Source organism: Lepidothrix coronata, unplaced genomic scaffold (assembly GCF_001604755.1).
Source record: "Lepidothrix coronata isolate B3197 unplaced genomic scaffold, Lepidothrix_coronata-1.0 Scaffold134, whole genome shotgun sequence".
In the NCBI taxonomy this organism is placed as follows: Eukaryota; Metazoa; Chordata; class Aves; order Passeriformes; family Pipridae; genus Lepidothrix; species Lepidothrix coronata.
In genome coordinates, this window is record NW_016690314.1 from 312,690 (window position 1) to 328,171 (window position 15,482).

The 15,482-nt window shown below is 50.8% G+C and overlaps 1 protein-coding gene across 8 annotated transcripts in view; it reads left to right on the forward strand.

Moving 5' to 3' along the window:
* The window catches only part of TMCC1 (transmembrane and coiled-coil domain family 1), a 115,231-nt gene extending 109,583 nt beyond the window's left edge, over nt 1-5,648 (forward strand). For all 8 annotated transcript variants that reach the window (XM_017827058.1, XM_017827059.1, XM_017827057.1 and 5 more), the window contains one exon: nt 1,462-5,648. In XM_017827058.1, the coding sequence (XP_017682547.1) occupies nt 1,462-1,776 (315 nt within the window). In that variant the 3' untranslated portion in view covers nt 1,777-5,648. The remainder of the gene's footprint in view (nt 1-1,461) is intronic.
* The last annotated feature ends 9,834 nt before the right edge of the window (nt 5,649-15,482 follow it).

The following is a 15,482-nucleotide window of genomic DNA, read 5'->3' on the forward strand; positions in this document are numbered from 1 at the left end:
CTGTCCCTTGGGGGTGTGTTATAAGGGTCAGGTTTTGTTCTCTTTAAATTCAAACAGCAGAGAGAAGTAAGGGTGAAAACTTAAATTGTTAAGTGGGGATTTCTCAATAGCTTTTTTTAATCTTCATTTTATGATTCGGTGCTTTTAGTGGAAACTTGCAAATTGGGACAGCCTATTCCTCAGCCTTGCTGGGGAAAAGGTAAGTGTTTTGTTGCATGAAAAACGATATAAGAGCATGGGCTGATGTTGCAGAGGAACAATCCTGGTTCCTTTATCAGTGGTCAGTCTGGGAGAGACTGCTGCTTTGCTGCAGACTTGTAGATGGTACTTGCAAGTCGGCCCGAGAAACCTGACTCTGAGGATTAGTGGAAAAATTGTAACTTTGTATCTTCAAGAGGAGAAGTATCTGGTTGTGTTAATTGCCATAAAACCTCTTTCCTTCTCCCTAGCCCCCTGCGTTGCATGTCATCAGTGTTTTAGTGCAGGTTGCATTGGTCCAGTTGAGGTTTCACCCAGCGAAAAGATTTGACAAAATCTCCCCAAGTCAGCAGGGCTTTGGAGAGCTGGTTTTGTGCAGAGTAGTCTTCTCCCTCAACCTCCTTTTGCTTTGCTTCTTCCTGGAGGCAGTTCCATAAATCTTGTGCTTCCTACCCTTCTCCTAGACATCTTTCCCCAGCCCTCCCAGTGTCACCTGGAGCTGTGCCAGTGCCACAGCTTGCTGCAGTCTGGAGGAGATCTTCCTCCTGCGATGGCAGCTGTGCAGTCCCAGCCCTGGTGCTCCTCAGACCTTTCCTTGAGCTCACAGCTCGCTAAGCAAGCAGAACACAGCTGAGCCCTTGGGTAGTTGTTTTTGTTGACTTAGTTTTCTGCCAGGTTGAGTAGTTTTCTGCAGAGGGGCCAGAAAAGCACAAGCCACTGAATTAGGAGGTTCTGGGAATACACATCCTAGAAGAGGAAGAGGACAAAGATTTCTGTCTAGGCACAGCACCTTTGTCCTCTCAGTGACCTCTTGGAACCGAAGCTGAAGTGACCAGCTTGCAGGGTAGCCCCCATTCTGGACAGAGGCTGTGGGATTGCTGAGGGCTGTCACACCCACGTCCCTCTGGTCTGACAGTGAGACAGGAGGGATGGTGGGTCTGGGTGGCCATAGCACCATGTGCAGGGTCTGGCAGCTGACAGTGCCAGGTGGCATTGAAGGGTGTGTTTTAACAAAGCCCAACTTCTGCCCAACCTGGCACCTCCCTGTTGAGCGTCTTGGGTGCGGATGAGGTGCCGTGGTGTGTTACAGACTGCAGTGCTCAGTTAGTGAGCGGCTTCTCACCCTTAGGCACGGGAGATGGCACTGCTACCTCTGCTCAGTTCAGGAGTGTGTGTGTGTGGGAATGCTGACTCTGGCCTGGCCCAGTCTGTGAGGTGACAGCCGTGGATTGTGTGTGACCCAGTGTGTGCTCTTGCCCACAGGAGGCACTGGAAGCGTGCCAGACACGCATCTCCAAGATGGAGCTGCAGCAGCAGCAGCAGCAAGTGGTGCAGTTGGAGGGGCTGGAGAATGCCACAGCCAGGAACCTGCTGGGGAAGTTCATCAACATCCTGCTGGCTGTCATGGCTGTCCTCCTCGTCTTCGTCTCCACTGTGGCCAACTGTGTTGTGCCCCTCATGAAGACTCGCAATAGGACGTTCAGCACTTTATTTATAGTGGTTTTCATTGCCTTTTTGTGGAAGCACTGGGACGCCATCACCGGCTACTTGGAACGGTTCTTGTCTCCCCCCAGATGATGGCGGCAGGAATGGGCTGTGTTGCTCCCTCCCGGCGCTCTTGGTGAGCAAGTGTGACAAAGATTAGTCAGCAACTACTCCGCTGAAGTTTTAAAGTGTCCGAGTGAATTTGTTTACATTTAGAATAACATTTTTTCTCTGCGAGATGCATTGCAATAGTATTTTTTAGATTTTATTCAAGAACTCTTTTGGTGAGAATCCTGGATAATTTTTATGTAGCATGGTTCTCTTTGGATGCAAATCTTGAGATTCTTTAAAGCGTACAAAAGAAATTAATAAAATACAGAAATTTGGAGCATACCAACGGGCAATTTAAATTGTGGCCTGAACTACTGTACTAAACCTGTCAGGAAGAAGAGAACGTGGTTAGCTTAAGATGATCAAAGCTCAATCTAGTGCACAGCCTTGAATGATGGTACCACAGCAAACCTGTAACACTAAACTTTTACTGTGAAGTCTGATCACATTCCATGTCCAAATGTATGCATTCAGAGTGGTTTCTTTCCTTAACAAGAGAAAAACAACGTGTGGATCTCTCTCTCAGCTCAGCATCTGGGTTCACCGTTTGTGCTAACCTGACTTCAGTAACTTTCTGTAAGGCTGACTAACTTGGCTGAGTGTATGGAGTGGAAGCCTCATGCCATACACAGTAACTGCACAGTCGTGCTACAGTATTTTGAAATAGTCCTTGAAATACTTATCTTTAAGCAGAAGCCCTTGGTCGCACTTTTAAGGTTTTTTTTAATATATGTATATTCACAGATTTAAAAAAAAATCCAAACAGCATACTTGAAGAGTGTAATACTCAAACTCTCAGTGCTTCCTTATTGTTTCTAATAGGATTTTTTATTATTATTATTATTATTATTATAATTATTATTATTGGGGGTTTTTTTGGAAGGGGTTGGGAGGGTCATTTTTTTTTTTTCTTTCAAATAAAGAAGTGATGTTTGTAAATGAAGAAATGCGTGAATAATTGTGAGCTGTCTTGTCCTGAAGCAGTTTTGAGGAGGGCGGAGAGTAGTTTCTAATGCCAGCCTGTCAAACAACAGTGCTGTTTACATGCCATTTGTCTGTCCTCCTGAGCATACAGATGCAGCATCATCAAAAACCATCTGTCTTCTCCACACCTTTTTGTCATGCAAGGCTTTTTTTCTTTTTCCAGATGTGAAGGATAGTATGTTTATATTTCTTGTTTGCATGTCATCTCTAATTCCTGCCTCAGGATAAGAAGAAGGAATTTCTGTTCATCCCTTCCTAGGGAAAAGACAGGTTCTTTTAAGGAAAGAAATATTAACTCAACAGTCCACTTAAAAGAATGGTTGTCTCAGAAATAGCTCTAATTTTTAAAGAAACCCCTGAAAAGTGAAACCAAAGTTTTCCTCCTGTCAGGCTCTGGTAAGATCATTTGTGTGTCTATGTCTGTGGTGTGCCATAGAGAGCATCCTCTTTTTCAGCCACAGGAGCCAGCACTTGGTGCAGACACCTTTGCAAAGCTGTGAAGGAAATGTCAGCTTCAAATGTAACCCCAAGCCTTTGCAGTGTCATTGCTGGTGACCTGTTGGTACAGGCAGGCAGCCAGCCCTCATGTCCAAGGAATCGGTGTTCACTCTGTGCTGATTTTTAACTGCTGTCCCTTTCACCATAACAATGCCAAGATTCATCTTTTGTCTTCATGAAATCCAAAAAGACTCCAGGATTTTCTTTCAAAACCATTTATGGTGTTTAGTTAGGTCTTACTGTTTTCCTTCCTTGCAGGATCAAGTTCCCTCTAGGAACCAGATGTTGCCCACATGACCTAAACCAGGTGAAATCATACACATACATTTATGAGACGTACATCACATACATACATATACACAGATGTCGTGCTGTGATGCAGATTCTGAGAAATTCCCTCAAACAAGTTTAACAGTCTTGAGGGTTTTCTGATTGCCAGTGGAGGCAAACCCTCCACCGTTCAACCATCTTTCTTCCTCCAAAGGTTCTTTTTTTCCATAGTCACAGGAAACTCAGGTGCCCCCTCCCCAGGGATCATAGCACACCTCTCTGTCACCATGTGCACTAGTCTGCTCCTGTCCTACTTAAAATACAAATTGCCAATTGCAGCTGACTCAGGCCAATGCTGCTTGTGCTTTCTGCAGTGCCACAGCCAGAGCAAAGGTGCGTGGCCATTCCTCCCCTTGGCCCTGCTCCTTGTTCCAGTGAGGCTCTGCTCTGTTGCCACCCTTCTCTGGTGACTCATGTTCCTTGGGTAACTATTAGCTTCCCATTACACAGTTTTGTCAGAAGCAAATGTGTGAATAACAGTAAGAACTGATTTGGGACATAACTGAAATGCTTTGTTGCCTTTATTTCTGAAACCTGGCCTTTTTACCTCTGGTTTTCTCAGTTTTGATCACACTAGAATTGTGCATGGTATGTTTTTATGTGGTCAAAGCAGGAAGGAGTTGAAAGCCAATAGATCTGGACACTCAGTGCCACTCATCTGTAGTATTTAAGGAAGTGTTTGTCCCTCTTCTTTATATCCTAATTTCATTTAGCTCTGAACTCTGTCACATTCAATAAATACCATTTGCTAATTTGCTAGAAAGGTGCAGGCTTAATAGAAACTTACACCTCAGAACTGTTTGATGGAGGCTGTGTACATGAGTCTGGACAAAGTGTGTCTGTCTGTCTCTTTCTCTCTCAACAGTTTCTTCCATTCCAGAAAATTGTCTGCAGTAATGCCATGTATGATGCTGCATCCACTTTCCATATCTTAACACAACTGCCATGTGTTTTGCCTTTTGCATTAGCAGAACGTTTTGGGGTTTTTCTCCCTCTTCAGTTTGAAGGTCTGTGATAATTTCTGATAGCTTAACGATGATATTGTTGGAAATGTGATTCTAGCTTTAAAGCTCCCTTTCCTTGTACGTGGTTGTGTTTGCTTTCCTGATGGAGTGTTTCTGGATGACAGGCAGAGGACAGTTTCTGCCATGGATGTGAGTGCGTGTGTGAATACCTTTAACAGTCTCCTTTGTAGATACAAATGTTTTAGTGACCATCTCAGAGTTGCAGAATGTTTCCCAAAACATTTCATATTCGGAGTTGAAAAGACACAGAAATTGCTGAGATGTGTTTGCAGCACATATAACCTTGGCACATAAAAAGGGAAAAAAATATAATGGACTGTGTAAGTTTCAAAAGCAGCAGCTCCTCATTGACATTTGAGAGTTCAAATGAAGTTCATCTGTTTTCCCCTGTGTCCTTCAATGCAAAGAAAGAAAATCTTGATGCAAAAAAATTTACCATTTAAAATTTCATAAAGTTCTTTTTTTCTCTTATTAGTTTAGTTTAATGATACCCAGCATGCTCCCAGCAGTTACTCTGTTGATTTATTCCAGTCCCATATGTGCTTAGGTCTGATCAGATGAACTGTTGACTTGTGTACATGTTACACTGAGATGGGAAAGCATGGTCTGACAGCTCTGAAAATATGCATTTTTTATTAAAAAAAAAAGCATTGTAACAAAAGAAGCCAAGCTACAAAGGGTTCAAGATTGAGTAGTTTTGCCAGTTTTTAAGTGAATTCTGAATGTGGCTAAGGAGTTACAAACCCTGTGTGTCTGTGTTGTGTATGCCAGGTGGTATAGTTGTAGGCAATTGACTTAGCTGTAAGTGTGTTTTAAAAGTGTAAAAAAAATAAACAGAAAAACTCACTTGCACGGGTTGAAAAGTACAGAAATGACACTTGTGAACGTAACACTGTAGTTTATAGATCTTAAGCTGCTAATTGTTGAGAGAGATTTACATTTGTCTTGTCTGTCACAGATTTATCTGTGACACTTTTACTGTATATAAAAACTTTAAATAAAGACCTCAGCTATTAACACCGGCCTACTTTGGATGTTTCCAAAGGGACAGGGCAGGGGGTTGTTAGGAAAAAAATGAGGGATGTGTTAAAACTGTGCTGAGCCCTAAGAGTTCAAAATCTGAGCAAGTTTTTCATCCTACAGTCAGCCCTGCACCACCTGGGCACGGCGAGAATAAAGTGGCAGCAGTGTCTGATGTCTGGGACAGCCTCTGGCAGGGTCCCCGCTGGGCTGGTGCATCACGGTGTGTCTGCCTCCCTCCCTGCCACACTCAGCTTGCAGGTGGGTGTAATCAACTGAGATGAGTTACCCATGAGGTCTGTCTTGGAAGGACCAGTTGTTGGTCCTGTATTTTCCCACATCTGGTCTGTGACCTGCCCTGCCCCAGATGAGAAGGACCCTTGCTTCTGTGGACTTTGTCCTTAAGGGATTGCAGGGTCAGCTCTGTGTGTGCTGCATATGCAGAGCCATGTGCAATTGTAGCCTCACCCCTGTGTCTCATGGGGAGCTTGTGCTGGAGCAGTTCTGGGCCCTGGCTAGGCTGGGGCAAGGAAGACTGCAGCTGGCAGGACAGCATTGACCAGCAGAAACCAGGCTCACTCCCCCTGAGGAGAGGCAAGAGAGTGTATGCAGAATGTTGTTGAGCCACTGCTCTAAACGGAGGTATTTTGTCTACCATGTTTCATAGGAGAAATTCTGAATTCTTTAGTATTTGTACAAGCTGGAAGTGAGCAGATTCATCACTGATGTGGAGAAGATACTTGTTCCACTTGTTTTTTGGTCATATGGCCTCAGGAACACAGAACTGAGAAGGGAATGGAAACACCTTTTTAAGGAGAAAGGGACTGAGTCCTGTTTTCACAGAGGTGCAAGCACTCTGTAAAACCAGCAAGGAATCAAAAAGCAAAAGCAGTTGTTTGCAGGGATTTTTTCCCTATAATCTCCCCAGAACCAGAATGCACATTCCAGCAGTTTATGGGGCTGTTTTTGCTAGAGCTGTCTGGGTCAGGATAGCATGTTGTGCTGGTTGTGAAGGTAAGTGGTTCTGGGGTAAATTCTTTTGGGGCGGTCACTTGAGAGGTGCTGGCTGTGGCTCAGAACCAACAAGAGGGTATGATGACCAAGGGTAAAAGCAGTGGCTGCCTACTCCCATGTCAACAGATTTAATCCCATAATTTAGAGGATTAGGAGTTGCTACTCAGTTTTTTGGTTAGTCTGTGGGAAGTGGTTTGATCTCTCCACCCAGGTCCTGTGGGACAAACAGGGATGTGGCAAGGGTAAGGCTATGCTGGGTTGCAGCTGTGGAGGTGAGGAATTGGCTGATGTTTCTCACTGGAGCAGTCATTCTCCCTAGCCAAATCACACCTTGATGTGCTGATAGTAGAAATTTGGGCAAACAGACAGCTCCCTACCACAAAATACCTGTCTTCAAGTTGTTCCTTAAACACCAAATCCACTTTTCTTCTTTAAAAGTGGTGGTTCGTGGCTCTTTGGCCTTAGTGGAGCCTCCCTCACTGACTGGAATTCAGCAGAAATGGAAAGAAGGTTCTCTGCTGCCTGAGTTAGCAAGGAATAGAACATCCCTGGGCTAACCAGCTCTGCTGAGTGACTCTAGCCAGATCCTGTCTGAATTTAGGAATAAGAGTCACCACATAACGTGTGTTCTGTACCAGCTTTGTGTCAACTCTGGCCCAAGGGGGCAAAATAAGGAACAGTGCCTGAGGAGAAAGGCCAGAGCAGGCTGGGAAGTTTGCAGGCCTCCTCCCGAGTGCAGCTGAGCCTGTAGCCTGCCTGTTCACAGCTGATACTCGCCTTGCCTTACAATCAAGAGGTCTGAAGGCATTCAAAATTCCACTACACTCAACAGCACTCTCAGATTGGAGTTACCTATCAGATCTCTGCCGTGACAACTTTGAGGACAGCCCTGGCTCCAGTTCATTGTTTGACAACACCTTTATGCCTAACCCTAGCTGTTATCTGTAGGGAGTGGGAGCCCTGAGAGCCCGTCTGGCCAGCAGAGAAGCAGAAGAGTGTGATACCAGTTGCTCCATCCTGTCAGTCAGATCCTCGATTCCACCCGGTTCGGGCACTGCTGCCACACCTGCACATCACCCACATGCTTCCTCAGCCCCTGAATGTGAACATGAGCTCTGGGCCAAGCCAACTCCCATTCCTCCTCGGCCCTGCTGAACGTGTCACTGGAGAGGAGGGTGCTAACACAAGAGCGGACTGAGGGGGAGGGAGCTGTGACCGGAAAGCATTCATCATCCCCCTCTCGGGCACACCCTGAGAGCTAAGTGGGATGTTTTACAAATCAACATCCTGCTTACCTGGGTAAGGGATCCTGAGAAGAGGGGTCATATGATGCGCAGGTCACGTTTCACTCCTCAGCAGAAAACATCTTCAGGGAAACAACATCCCCCGACCCTCCTGATCATTGTCTCACGCATGCTGAGGCAGTTACTATCCTCGGCACTGCTCAGGAACTTGGGGTATGTTCCTCCAAAAATGTTTCTTTGAAAGATCTTTTGCTTATTTCAGATCAGCTCTGCTCCTGCAATGGGCACATCGGCATTTCCCTCCCTCTTCGGAAACAGACTGTCAGGTGGGTGACGGGCTGGCATTCCATCTGTCCCGTCCATTGCTTTCCCGGCTGGGAAAGGCTGGTTGTTGCTGGGAGCGTCCGGGGTGACCCGGGCAACCCGAGCCCGCAGAGCCGGCCGGAGGTGCCTGGGCCGGCGGGTCCCGCAGTGCAGGCGGTGGCAGCTCCCGGCCTGCGGGGGGATACAGACAAAGCCCGCCCTGCTGAACTGCAGGAAGGAATCCCGCGTTCTCCGCCGGAGCCGGGGCGGCCGGGAGGGAGGGAGCGCCTGCCCTTGCTGCGGAGGGGTAGGAATGGGCCCCGGACCGGCTCCCCGGGCCCGTTCCGATGTCGGGGTTGGCGGAGCGGCCCCGGGGCTCCGAGGGCTCCGCTCCCCTCGCCCCGAGCGGGTCCCGCCCGCGCCCTCAGGGACCCGCGGGCCACCCGCGCTGCCGCCGCCTGGCGGCGCTACCCGGCACTGCACGTGCGCGCTGCCGCGGGCTCTGGCGCCCCCTGGCGGTCCTAACTGGGCACAGCCCCGGAACAGCCCGGAACAGCCCGGCACAGCCCCGGCACAGCCCCGGAACAGCCCGGCACAGCCCCCGGCAGTGGTACCGCGGCACAGCCCCGGCACAGCCCGGCACAGCCCCGGAACAGCCCCCGGCACAGCCCCGGCACAGCCCCGGCACAGCCCCTGGCACAGCCCCGGCACAGCCCGGCACAGCCCGGCACAGCCCCGGCACAGCCCCGGCACAGCCCCCGGCACAGCCCCGGCACAGCCCCGGCACAGCCCGGCACAGCCCCGGCACAGCCCCGGCACAGCCCCCGGCACAGCCCCCGGCACAGCCCCNAGCCCCCGGCACAGCCCCGGCACAGCCCCCGGCACAGCCCCCGGCACAGCCCCGGCACAGCCCGGCACAGCCCCGGCACAGCCCCGGCACAGCCCCCGGCGCTCTCTGCCCGCACTGCCCGCAGGGTCGTGGCCGACGGCTGCGCCCCTGCCCTCCCCGCTCGGCAGGGCTGTGCCTGGCAGCGGCGGGGGCTGTGCAGAGGCCGTGGGGACGGGCACCGGGAGCGGCTGTGGGCGCTGGCACAGCCCAGCCCGCCCACCTGCAGGCACTGCCGCGTGATCCCAGCGCTGCCGCGCTCCCCGCTCGCACAGTGCTGCTGCCTCCCTGGGCAGCGCTGGGGAGCGGAAAGGGACGTGAAGACCTGGACCTGCTCGATCACACAAACACCCCGCCGAGGCTGCCCCGGGCTCCGGAGCATCCCGGACTTACGAACATCCCGGTCATGGAAACGTCCCAGCCGCTCCGTCACCGGGCCGCGAGCAGCCGCTGCAGCAGCACATGGAATTCGCTGCGCTGGTCACGTTGTGCAGGACCCCTCTTCCCCATCACTACAGCAGAAATTCAGTGGTTAGTACTGCTTGAACCCACTCCTGTATCCGATATTGGCCCAGGTGAGGAAGAGCCTCTCCTCGCTCAGGCTCAGCAGTCCCTCTCCCAGTCCCACACACAGCATTCAGGGTACAGCTCTGCAATGCCTCATTGCCCGTGCTCTGGAGGGAGGCATTCCAAGGGATAATTGTTCATGGCACACACTTGATGGCTCTCAAACCAGCTGTCACATAAGACTGAATGCTCTGCTTCTGTTGATAAGCATGGCTGGGTCTGTGATTACTGTGAAGATTAGTTATTTGTCTGATCCGTAGCTCTTCTCTCCTCAAAGTGGGGCTGGAGTCTGCACAGATTTGGTGACAAGCTCCTCCCTGCTTCACCCACTGTAGCTCTGTTGAGCATCCAGGCCTGATGTCCTGCTGCTGCCTCTCCTGGTGCAGTGTGTTTGCTGGCAGTCCTGGCTCTACAGGCTTGGTGTCTCCTCTGGCTCCCAGACATCCTGCTGTCTTGTTTGCTGGCTTGTCCCAGCAGCAAAGTGGAACTGTGCTGACCAAGGCTCCCCAAGGACCAGCCTCAGCCCTGCTCTGGTGGGGTGGTGTCCCCAGCTGCAGAGTTCACACAAAAGAAGCCTTTTCTCAGATGCAGGGTAGCCTCCTAAGAGAAGAAGGGGGGAAATCATGTGAGATTTGGAGGTTCTCTGAGGACAGAGAGTGTAGGAACAATGGCCACATTGATAAATCCCTGATTTCCTGACATGGGCCAGGGAAGGAGGAACCCCCACAGTGGCAACACTGCAGAGTGACGGGGGGCTGGACGTGGCAGCTGGGCCGGCTCAGCAGGGAGACAGCCCACAGGGGCACAGGCACAGCACAGTGCAGTGGAAGAAGAGCTGGCAAGGACAAACTGCCCCCCTGAGGCCAGATAAACCCACAGAGATTCAGCCTGAAGATGCTCTCTCCTATTAGCAAAATGCCCATCGTCCTTTTGCCACATCGCCTTCCCATTTCTGCCGAGAGCCGCACCTTTTGCCAGGTGTTACCAATGTGGTTAATTACTGGGGGCAAGGTGTGGCCCCATCTGAAACTGGGGAGGCTGCGGCATGCAGAGTGAGGGCTGTGGGGACAGGGCTCTGAGCTGGGAAATGGCTTTTAACTGAGCTGCTAAAATCCTTCCCCCTCTCCCCATCAGCAAAAGGAAATCTGGGGCTCTGTTATCCCAGATACTCGTATTGTTTTGCTCCCACAGCTGTGGGAGCTGCCCATGGAACCCCCCACAGGAATTCAAAGACTCAAAAAGTGAGTGAGCCGGGATGTCTCATTCGACCCCAAACAACTTGAGTCTTTCTGTGGGGAAAGCTCAGGCCTGCAGCCGGTTGCCCGGATAGCAGAGACTTGAGCCCGAGGCTGGGACTGGGCTCTGGGGATGGTGGCGTGAGCCGGGGCATGCTGCGGGAACAGGAGGCTCGTGCAAAGGGCGGCGGCGGTGAGGCCGTTCCTGCCCCGGGAGTTCGCAGGGAGCCTGGAACCACCTACGGAGGGTGGCTGATACACGGGGGGGCTCGGCTTTTCCTCTCTGAGGGCTGATAAGCACCAAGGGGGGCAGCGAAGTCAGCCTTGCCTGGTCTTCACGCCTGATACAAAAACACGGGCAAGGCACGGTTTGTAGGTCAAGATAATCGCCCTTGCTAGGCTTTCCTAAACGCGTTTTACACGAACGCACCAGTGACAGGAGTGATAATGGCAGCGGAGTAATAGATTGCTACTGTCTGGGTTACAAAGGGCTTCCTGGATACCCAGCGCTGGATTCCTGAGCTGCCAGTGCAGCGCTCTCAGTTCCCACGGCCCCGAGGCACAGCAGGCAGCGAGTGCCCGAACCGCGGGGACCTGCCCGGGGGCTGCCCCGGGATGCTCGGAGCGCAATCCCGCGGACGTCGAGCTCAGCGCAGCAGTGCCGAAGGACCCCTCACACGCCAGCCAGCTTCCCGGGAGGCTGTGGGTGAGTGAAGCCCCTCCTGGCTGGCTTGGCTCATGTCCCGCGCTGATTTTATTGCGGCTGTGGCACCTGGCAGAGCTGGCACACACTCTGCTGCCTTCTATTTTTAAGATTTCCCTTGGAGCGTGTATGTGGGGTAGCTGCTGTCCCTACAGATCTCGTCAGGGTGATGGTGAGGCTCAGCTGGTGGTGGACTGCTGTCTCCCTCTGAGATGAAGATATTGAGAAGGGTCACAGGCCCACAGACAGCCAGGGCCAGCCGGGACTGTGATGGTCCTCTTGGCTGCACCACCCAGACCAGAGGCTGCACACTGGTGTTTTCACTTGCTGAGGCATCTCCCCACACTGAGACCAGGGACAGGGTGGGACAAGATCAGGCCAGGGTACCCCCGTGTAGCCAGGGAGCCAGCACCCTGCTGAGGCCCCAGTGATGCATTGGCCACCAGCAGCTCTGGGACTCAATGCGGGAGTGGGGACATGGTGCTGGTGCCCCAAGTACCTCCCTCCAGTGACACCAGGCAGGGCCACATCCAGGCTCCAGGTGCAGGCTGAGGACCGGGAAAGTCCTGATGGCCGGCCAGGGGGCCCTGGGACTGACTCATTGTTCACCCTGCTGGCAGCAGCATTTGAGCTCCCACTGGACAAGCCCCTGTTTGCTCCCGGAGGTGGGAGGTCTAGTGCTGGGGCCCAGCAACCCGTGGGTGTGGGCTTTGGGCAGGGAGCAGAGGCAGAGCAGAGCAGGAACTGGCTGGTTTTTCTAGCCACACTTCCCATTTCCGCCATCTGTGGCCATCCCTGCAGTCCGAGGCCAGATCGTGGTTTTTAAAGGTGCTGGTTTTGCTTCTCTGTTAGCCCACTCCAGCCCTGACTCACTTCCTTTCCCAGCACTCTGCCGTTGGGAATGCTGCAGGACATCCCTCTGTGCGCTCCCATCCCGGAGGCTGTGGAGCAGGGACTGCTGTGCTCCGTCTCCTCCAGCACGAGCAGTCTCTAACTCATCAGGTCACCTACACAGGCTGAGGTTCAGAATATGCCAGTGCTCCCCTAATCCCTGTTCCCCCTGTTTGCCTCCTGAGGAGGAACAAGCCAACATTAATCAGCAGTTGGGTTTGTTTTGTTTATTGTTTCAGCTCATGGGCTCTCACCCAGGTTTGATTTTTTTGTCTGGAGCATCTGGAACCCCTGAGAATCTCGGGCAGTGCAGATAGTTGTCACAACATACAGAGTGTGACAACAATCCATCCATGCCCTTTCAGAGGAGGGTCTGGGGAGAGCTGAAGTTTTTCACTGAGGAAGTTTCTAACACATGCTTGGAGCTCCTGCTAAGAATGCAATAATTAATATTCAGGGACTCCTGCCAAGCAGCCTGGCAGGGCAGTCCTCCTCCAGCCAGGTACAGGGAAGTGAAATGACATCCATGAGGTCACCGATGGCTCTGCTCATGGTCTCTTTGAGAGGTGGGAGAGCTGTTGGAGCCCCTGCCAGCCCCCAGTGCATCTCCTCAGTCCCATGAGGGGCAAACCACCATTTTTGTCATGGTCAGAAAAAAAAATCACAAAGTCTAGTTGCTTTTTCACCTTGATTTACTATCAGCTTTGACAAGCTTTGTCTCTCAGCTCCCAGGATACTGCCAGCCGTATCTAATGCTGTTGATTTGATAATATATCTAATCTGACTTTCTTGAAAATGCCCAGTATCTCAGAGCTTCTGTTCTCCTACTTGAACTAGCTTCCTTCCTTGCCTTCGTTCTCTTTCCCAGCTGGGGCCAATCTGTCTGGGAAATAGTCCAATTTACTTCCATCTGATGGGAGCGGATCCCAGCTCTGTTCCCTTCATCAGCTTAGGTCATTATTTTGAAATCCCTCATTTTCCTCCACTGAATTTTTGCTGCTGCTTTTGTCCCTCATTGGAGGCACCAGTGAAAACACCTCTACATACGTCTTCCTATGGGGTCTTCCCAGAGCAGCCACCATGCACTCGGCATGACGTGGACGTTTGAGATCCAGACAAGGTGTTCCCTGCATTTTAGACCTTCCCGTGGTCTGAGGAGGAGCACCAGTATCCCATGTTGGATACAGCTTAAACTAGCAGGTCTAGGCCAGGCTTCAGTCTTTCCAAAGGCATTCCCCAAGCACTGGGGGCACCCTTGAACCTGGTGCATGGTCCTTTCTGTCCCATGGCTCCTGCGGCTGGCAGCTGCTGTGTGGGACAGCCAGGGCTCTGTTACACTGCAGTGTGTGGCTAAAGGACCTGTCTGCTTCTGCTCCCGGTGGGATCCTCTGGATGGGCCCTGGACCTGTTGCATTGCTCGCCCTGCCTGGGGCTGTCGATGGGCCCTGTCACCAGCCCTGTCACCAGCCCTGTCACTGGCTGGTGAGGGCTCTGCCAGGGCGGGGGCCGCCTGTGCTGCTCCCCCGTGCTCAGTGTGGGGAGAGACTCCGCTGGCATCCTCCCACCTGCCATGATGCCAATGAGGGCTGCAATGGCATCTCTGAAAGGGGCACTGAGCTGCTTCTAACTTGATCATGGTGACAGGAGAGTCACGGCTGAATCGTCCAGTTTATGGATCCCCCAATTTAATTAACTGTGATTGATAAGACACTGCCAGAATGAACCATACTGTAGGCTTATCTGTGTAATCTCTGTTTGTGTGTTTAAAGACTGGTAGGAGAGCCAAAAAAAAAATCCAGACAAAAAGATAAGGCTGAAGATGCATGGTGATGTCTTGAAAATTTAATTTTGCAGAGAAAATATCCCTTTTAAAACTACATTATTAACTGCTGTCAAGTGAGAGCCATTTGGCCTTCACGTGCTGTGAATGAATTCAGCCAAGTTGTGTCAGACTGCTCTGAAAAGCAGTGTGTGCCACAACCCAGGTCCTTCCCTGGGCTCCGGGTGCATAAAATCTGCATGATTGCTCTGCAATGGGGCTTGTCAGCAGGGACTGCAGCTGGGTTATGAATCACTTTAATTTGTCATGTGAGCTGGTTTCACACCAACATCTCTTGAGGGAAAATGCTGGAAAATTGGGGGAGGGAGAAGAGGGAATGTCAGATGCAACCCCCCTGCCCCGGTTCTTGATGGAAATGATTCTCCCTCTCTACCAGCTAATGACTAGTCCTAATTTAATAGAATGGAGCAAAGTGGCCAACATAAAATGTATGTGTTTTGTTTTCACATCTGAGTCTAACATGGCCACAAGTCATAGTCTGAAATGATTGGGGGTGTTATCAGTCACACAATCTGACATTTTGCCAAAAGGTCTCTTTTGTCTCTTCTCTGAAGTGTGAAAACAAGGGATGCTGTTTCTTGTGTTCTGAAAAAAAATGTGGGTTGCAGAGCCTTAAGGAGCCATTAGAGGAAGGAAACCAAAGAAGGAAACAAAAATCAAGACTTCTTCCTTCCGATAATCACACAACTACTGGACCTCTAGGGACACTTAATGGAAAACTTATGAAAACTTAGGAAGCACCTGAAAAACTGCTATGGAAATTTCCCAGTCTGTCCATCATATTGTTTCCTGCATCCTTTACTGGGATAATCTTGAGAAAAATCAAAGATTCAGATCATAATTTGTGTGGGGTTTTTTCATTTATTTTGTATTTATTTATTCAGTTGTCATTAAGGACAATAAAAATTAAATTACCCACCCTTGACTGAGTTCCCTCGACACTTAGTTAAAGTACACAATTATGCAAAACAGGCAGACTCCCACTGCATGTCATCCTAAGCAGCAAAAGCATCAACCAAACATAAGCCCCTTCACGGAGACAAATTACTCACCCATCGAAGAATTACTCATTGTGGGCAAGTAGACTTTTACAAGGTTGACTTTTAAGTGTGCAGATGAATGTTACAGCTGGTAAGAATTTATTAGTC